The 7,866-nt window shown below is 43.3% G+C and overlaps 1 protein-coding gene across 5 annotated transcripts in view; it reads right to left on the bottom strand.

The window, feature by feature from the left end:
- Nucleotides 1-7,866, bottom strand: part of LOC147032314 (gamma-adducin-like) — a 74,240-nt gene that overhangs the window by 19,848 nt on the left and 46,526 nt on the right. For all 5 annotated transcript variants that reach the window (XM_085869805.1, XM_085869804.1, XM_085869803.1 and 2 more), the window contains exons 5-9: nucleotides 3,482-3,562; nucleotides 3,079-3,228; nucleotides 1,662-1,805; nucleotides 1,367-1,465; nucleotides 942-1,106 (exon numbers count right to left, since the gene is read on the bottom strand). In XM_085869805.1, the coding sequence (XP_085725931.1) occupies nucleotides 942-1,106; nucleotides 1,367-1,465; nucleotides 1,662-1,805; nucleotides 3,079-3,228; nucleotides 3,482-3,562 (639 nt within the window). The remainder of the gene's footprint in view (nucleotides 1-941; nucleotides 1,107-1,366; nucleotides 1,466-1,661; nucleotides 1,806-3,078; nucleotides 3,229-3,481; nucleotides 3,563-7,866) is intronic.

Consider the following 7,866-nt stretch of genomic DNA (forward strand, 5'->3'; position numbering starts at 1 on the left):
CCATTTCTTACATGTTTTGTATCCGGTATCTGCCAGTAATGCTATACAAATCAATATTCTGTTATAACCTTATTTATGCACTGTCAAATGTCTACCAAGCACATTTTAAACTAGAACAGCACTCGGTAGAGCGCATACAGTACCTCCGCCAGGCTGAACAGTTTACGTTTTGTATCCCACTCATGGGCCGGATCTAGATTCAGACTTGAACCAAAATCTAATTGCCTTGTTCTTGGCACCTAACCAACTCATAGACAACTTTTTGAGATAAGATATATCTAGTTTTTGGCCCCATCGCTTAATGGTGAAGAATCGTTTTTGCAAAATTCTCTGATCCGGATTCAGATCCTAACTAAAAATGTGCTGCGCTGTCCTTGGCCAATCACCTACATTCACAAAAGATTTCAGAACGATTTCAGCTTAAAAAACTGCACACAAAAATCGTGTGACAGACAGACAGACAAACAGACACAATAGACCAACATACTTGTTAAAATTATTTCACCAAGTAACAAACAGACAGGGGTGAAAACATAACCTCTGTCCACCTATGGTGGCTGAGGTCATGAGAAAACTAAATCCAAGTACAGTATATCAACTGTTAAAATAAATTTGGTTTGGTACTTTTGTGGGAGATCTGGTAATTCCCCATGTTCAAAGCAGTTTTTACGTGTTGTTTTAAGAGGATGTCACGTGGACAACATCAGTGGCGCAGCTAGACTCCCACACTCCATAGCTACCCGAAGCTACATACTACATACGAGAAAGGAAGATCTCGAAGGGGAAAGCATCTTATTTGATATATCCAAACCATGTGTTTGTCTCAACAGTGGAAATGTGTTGTGCTGATATCTTGAGCAAAATGGCTTTTTTGATATCAGTATTACTAGATTACATTACATTTCCATTTTCCTTGTGTTGGTCCATCTCATCACCCTCACCATGTTGTCCAGCATCCTCATCATTGCCTCAAAGAGCTGCTCTCCAGCGCGCCAACGTTGTCCAGTCCCACCCATCTCCTGCTGCATTAGTGCCACTCGTTCCTTGCATCGCTCAACATCAAGCTGCAGCAGACCACTTGGACAACCACCCGCAAGTGCCCGCAGCTTATCGAGCAATTGAAATGCGACAGAAGAAAGAGAGATTATTAAGCAAGTTATAAGTATGATGTACAAATAAAAGTTTTGGAGATCGACTGAGTGCTCAAAATTCCTTAAAGAGCCTCAGAAATTATTGCTAAGCCACCAGATTAAAAACATTTTAATATTGTGAAACTAAAGTGATTACAATGAATGACTGATGAGGGTTAGTGGACCACATCTGATCTTCACAGGCCTCAACAGCCTGATAAACAAGTTGACCTCACCTGAACTTCACAGGCTTCTGCAGCCTGATAAGCAAGCTGGTATGCTTCTTCAACTGACTCTCCAAGAAGCAATATTCCATGATTACGCAGGATCAATACCTGGGAAAGAGGATAGTGTTCAGATCATGTATTTGACTGTCTAGCAATACAAGGCCTCTCGACAAGTATCCGTCTGAATTATTGGGCCCACATTGAAAGCAGTTAAGGCTAAAATTGTTTTGTGCATGACCAGGTGGATACATGCAGTCCTTGAGTCTATAGTCCACAGGAGTCGGTTAATTTTACACCAACATACCTTGTTAGCAGGTCCAAGGTTCCTCTGTAGTTGTTCTCTCTCGTTCTCTCCACAGATCTCTCCAGCCCACTGGTGATAGCTTACAGGGCCAAGCATCACTGCGGCCTGGCTCAGGGGAAGCAAGCCACATCGCAGTGCAGAGACCTATGACAGGAACCATAACAAAAGTTACAGTCCTCGACAATAACAGCATTTTCAGCTTCAGATCAAGCCCTGCTGGCTGCATCCCAAAATACTAGTGTCTTGGCCAATTCCAAGTGACTTGTGGAATTTAGATGGCTGTATTTCCTTTGCTGGTTGCTCGTGGAATATCCATGGCAACTTAAACATGCTCAGCTGTTCTTCAACTTTACGGGATTGGCGATAACGTGCAACTCGTTGCCAATATCATCATGGTGCAAAGTCTCAATAATTATCATAATCACAAAGATGTCGCAGGTTTTAATTTCCTGATACAGTAAATGCCACTTAGTAGCAAACATGGTAAAGACAACTTTCAAGTATTAACATTTTCCCGGGAAGTGATGTCGCTGCATTGTCTTAAGCACTTGTAAGCTTTTATTATCGACTACTGTCGCATCACTTACTGAGAACTTTTGCAGCAAAAAAAAGTAAAAAAAAAAAACAACCTTTTGTAAGGTGGTTAAAAGGAAGCCACTCGTTGACAGCAGAACAGGGAAGGAGTTTGGTTTGTCAGACATTTCCCAAGACTTTGGAAACCCAGAACATTGAGATTCAGTGCAAGGAACATGGAGAGAAACAAAATGTTGACTTCCAAGCAACTGCTGAGTAAAGGACAGATAGTCACCTGGCACCCTGAGTGAATTTCAGCCATGTGACATATTTTTAATGCTGACGAGTGTTCTATTCCATCAATAATTTCTGAGATATTCACTCCAATAAATGAGCTCTGGGTGTTGCACTGGAGACGACACGTCTTGATGCGATTCATCTCTTTTGGAAGTCATGGCTGCCATTCTTCCCCACAAAGCAGACAATTCAGATTTTGTTTTATTATGTGAAACGTTTACGCAAGACTGTTCTTGCATACGAATTTGATATACAATTAAAGCATTCATCATAAAAGTTTTTATGTTGTGAAAGTGTGGTGAAACGGCTCTTCTTTTAACGACACCATTCAGATACGAGCATCTTTCTGCCAGGAAACTATTAGGAGGTTGCTAAACAAATGCAATCCACTGTTTCAGAACATGAAAAGTCGAACTTATCTTCTATCTTCTAGTTCATTTCACGTGTACGCTTTCCCATGAGACACGAACCTTTTTGATGATTAAGAGACATTTTTAGAATTCTGTTATATATCCCAAATAAAATAAATGATTATAGTCAAGCCCACTTCCGGCTCTCAATCTTGCACAGATTTGGCCCGAAATTTAAAGACAGTTTCACTCCATACCGCAGCTCCAGCAGGAGTATGTGTAGTGATAATGCAGCGTGCATCTGGCCGGGCTGCATGCAGTGCCGCATGCAACGAGAAGGGTTCCATGGCAAGTCCCAAGCCAGGCAACTCTGGTTCCACCAGCTGACCTTGTATATCCACTTTCAGCTAAGATCCAAATTCAAACAAAGGAAAACAAACAAACTCCTGTTTTATCTCAAAAGATTATGCATTTGCAACTGGCAGTGGTATTACTGACAATGTGTGGCTGCATGGCCGTCTCAAATCATGTCTCAAAAATGTTCCAACATAAATACAGCAGAGACAACAGAATATTACATTTGAATGTCAGAACAAGAACGGTGGTAAAGAGAAATATAATCTTCCTTTTGAACATGCCATTGAGGAAGAGCAATCTCACCAGGCTCCCAGCAGTGATCTCACTGAAGAGCAGGCCAGATGGATTTACGAGGAAATGTTCTTTTTCCTTGCTCACTCTTACCTGCACAAACACATTAGTTTGTCACATTCCAGAGCAGATTTATAAATACTGCACAGTACATCAAAACTGCTTTTATTGGAAAGCTTGATCTGGAGCCTGGAACAGAACATTTTGCTGATAATTAATCTTGGGTAGGACTTGATTATCTTCTCGATATGAAGCCAATAGTCTAACTTCATATGAGGGCACTAACTGCAGAAGTGGAAATTTTTGCACTACATCAATTTTCACGCTACAACGAGTGAATACATTTGCTTTTTTTATTTATAGAGAGAGAAATTACAGTAAAGAATGCAATGCCATACGTGCCATATGTATACAGTTTCCAGTCATGTCATAGGGAGTAGCAAGCAATGCGGTTGGCCAGCATATATGGCATATGTTGATGCGGTTCAATCCTACAGTATTGTACTTCAGCGACCACAATTCAATGTAAAATATTGTTATGGATTTCAGAATCGGATCCGACTAATAGATACAAACATTGAGGTCCTCAGACAGTTATTTCCCTAAGCACATGTCCAGGATAGACGCATCCCCATGTCTGGTGGGATTCTAACTTTGATGCGTTGGAGAAGGGTATTTTTTTTTTTTTTTTTGTATACCTTGGTCGAGGCTCGTATGAGAGCTAACACACAACTCACAGCAAGGAGGCATGAGACAAGAGGGGCGGGAGTGGAAGGGACAAAACATTGGGGAACAGACACAGGTGAACTGTGGAAGGGAGAGGGATGGGGATGGGACGGGGAACATGGCGAGGAGAAGATGGACATTACAGGGACTTTCAGGAAGGAAAGCAGGAGAATTGAAGGAAGTGGGCTTGGGTGGATTATCGGGGGTAGAAAAGATCGAGGATTTGGATGGGGGAAGATAAGAGGTGGTGGTGAACAGCTGTTTTGAAAGCCTGGAGGGAAGAATGGGAAAGAATAGAGTGAGGAAGTTTATTCCAAAGGCGGGTAAAAAGAGGGATGAAAGAGGGAAGATGAGCAGTGATTAGTGTTTTTGGTAGTTTTACCAGAACGGGGTTGGTGGCGGACCTTGAGCGCCCTGTGGAAATGTGGTTGGGACAAATCGCAGAGAGAGAGCAGGGGGGGCAAGGCTGGAGAGGAGTCGGTAGAAGACAGAAAGACCACCGACCAACCTGCGGTGATTGAGTGAGAGGCCCAAAGACTCACCTTCATTGCGGGAGATGCCAATGATCTTAAAAGCCCTGGTTTCGACAGCGTGAAGTCGAGAAAGGTGGGAGGCAGGAGCACCAGCCCAGAGGGGAGAGCAGTACTCCATCAGGCTACGGACAAAAGCTTTGTAAGTGGTCAGGAGCTCAAGAGGGCCGAGGAAGGACTTTGCACGACGGAGGATTCCCAGTCGGCGACTGGCTTTTGAGGCAAGGTTGGAAATGTGACTTTCCCAGGAAAGGTCATGGCAGATAGTGAGACCCAGAAGCTTGAAAGAAAAGACTTCTTCCAGAGGATTGTTGAGAAAGTGGATGGGGGGTTTTGTAAATGGTCCTTTCGAAGAGACATAGTGAGAGTGTGAGATTTGTCTGGATTGAAAGACATGTTCCACGTGTTGGACCAGTTTGTGATTTTATACAGATCTGCAGTGAGCGAAGAAGCTGCTGCTTGCCGGTCTGAGGGATGACAGATGGTACGGCAGAGGGTGGAGTCGTCGGCAAAGAGAAATAGAGGATTTTCCAGTCCAGATTTTTTTTTTTTTTTTTTTTTTTGTATACCTTGGTCGAGGCTCGTATGAGAGCTAACACACAACTCACAGCAAGGAGGCATGAGACAAGAGGGGCGGTAGAATAGATATAATAGAATAGAATCCAGTATAGAATAGATTCCCTTTCTTATGGGATGGCATTTTTCTCTTAACGACACATTCATGCACATGAGATAGCTGTCAGCCCAACAGAGGCTTGTCTAGCCCCTTTTCATCAGGACACATTGACTTGGAGGTGGACGATTTATTTACACTTTGGACTTACAGGACATTTGATGAAGCACACTGTGGGCTTTTCCTGAGCAGTTGTTCTGACGGTCAAAAACAGTTGTGGATCATTTACCTCACCCACCTATCTTTCAATGACGTTCGACACGCACCTCTTTCACCGACGTTGACGTCCACCTTTTTCCTTCGTTCGACACGCACCTCTTTTACCGATGTTGACGTCCACCATTTTCCATCGATGTTTGATGCCCTGTTTGGCAGCTCTATGGATGCTGGCTGGCTCTTGCTCGTGTCGGGCTGAACGAGGAAGGAATGATTGCGAGGTTGATGGTTGGAAGTGACTTGCAGCAATGCACCAATAGGCAAGGTGGATTTGGCTGAAGCCTGCTTGAGGCTCCGCCCAGACTGGTCGCCTATAAAAAGGACGGGAGGACCGTTTTCCTGACAGTTGGTGACAGCTGGGTGACGGTTATTTTCAGCTCCAGTCAGTTGTTCCAGTCAGACGGTTGGTGAGCTGGCGACAGACTTGTTTGGTGAGTTGGTGACGGCCTTACAGCTCTGACCGCTGAGGACAGTCTTACAGTTCTGATCGTTGGTGACAGCCTTACAGCGCTGACCGCTGGTGACAGCTGGTTACAGCTCCTCAGCACCTTACAGCTGTTCGTTGGTTGCGGCTCCTGACAGTGGATGATGGTTGGACGGTTCCTGCTGGTTCTGTTTGTATCTAATTATTGGCGTCCGTGGTTCCTGGAGGTGACGACATGACGCCGATTGGTGTTTGAGCCTGTCTGCGGGTGGGTGCACGGCGAGGCAGGGTGCTGGCAATGGACCAAGGCAAGCTCACATATTTTGAGACATTTTATTTGACGCACGATGACTCCTACCTTGGTAAGCAGAGAACGGATTTCTTTCTCTCCTGAATGATCTGCTGGGTACCCTTGTCTCGTGTTTAATTGTTAAGTAAGGCATATTGATATGCATCTGCTCTTTGTCTATGTTTCTATCCATGTCTATTTAATTCTGTATTTGTTTGAAATTATTGTGATCAATTTGAATTTACTTATTTTCACCACAAGGAAATAAAAAGTTCTGTAAATTTATTTTTCTTATTAATAAATTCCTTGTTGACATTTCAACCTGTATGTGCTTGTCCTTTCCTTCCATTGATTCAGCATTGTCCGAACCTAGACTGGGAGGTCGTTCCCAAACTAATTAACCTGTCATAGTCGGCACGGACCAGCGGTAAATGCTCGGCCGCCCTACTTAAGATCTAATCAAGATAAGATCGGTGCATCGCTGAGGGTGTGCTCCTCGTTCAGAAAGCCACGTGACCTCTAGTTAAACGGCAAATTAGACGGTGGACACTGGAACACGTGGTTAACTGATTGGCGTTCGTGGTTGTAAAGCAACCCACCGTACCACAAAGTTAATTGTGAGCGGTGGACCCAGGTCCACCTCTTCCGAGGAGAAATGGGGATTAACCCCCTCATAAAACACTCAGTACCCATGGCCGTAACAATATGCTTCAGTATTTCAAGTCGATTTCAAAAGCGGACGAACTTCAAGGTTTTCCAAAACAAACTTCAATAGACAAGGCATGGAGGCCTACATACAAGCTTGACTAGAATTGGCATTTCAGTGAGCATTCCCAGGCTTATGTATGCCATTAATTTACTAATTACATGATTGATTTTATGTGCTTGATTGTACTTTCCCACCATATTTCATTGGTTCGGAATAGTGCTACTGCGAACAGCACGCATGTGTGTTTCTGTACACAGCCATCTCCAAAAAATATGATCCGCATGTATGCTGCCTCGCCTCGGATTCATATGTGGTCCATGTTTGCTCAAGCATGCCCAGTCACAGTCTCTTAGTGCAAGAATAGTGGATTGCGCAAGTGTGTCATGCATGGAAAATTGCAAAAGTTTCGGTCTGTTAGCAGTATTAACCTTGGTACTTGCAAGTTGTATCAATGCAGCGCCTGATTATACCTCTACGCCATGTCTTGTTTACACCGGGTTCGTAAACTTTAATTTAAAATAAAATGTTTTGATACCTGTTTCTCATCAGTTCTGGTGACACTGCAAGTTATTTTATCATTATGTAAACGTTTGCTGGGGTCTCACACATTGTTGAGATTGTCACGTGCCTTGTGCCCGCTCCATGAAATAAATAAATAAATAAATAATGCACAAACGTGTTTTCATGGCGGTAAGGGTGAAACTTTCATCGTGCAAAATTTCCACTTCAACAGGATTTAGTTAATAACTTGCACTCACGATCTACTGTTCTTGTGAGCAAATTTTTCACAAGGCAAAACATTTTCATGTTTCTAAAAAAATTATGGGAAC

This window comes from Eptatretus burgeri, chromosome 2 (genome assembly GCF_056783735.1).
Source record: "Eptatretus burgeri isolate ZD-2024b chromosome 2, Ebu_testis_v1, whole genome shotgun sequence".
In the NCBI taxonomy this organism is placed as follows: Eukaryota; Metazoa; Chordata; class Myxini; order Myxiniformes; family Myxinidae; genus Eptatretus; species Eptatretus burgeri.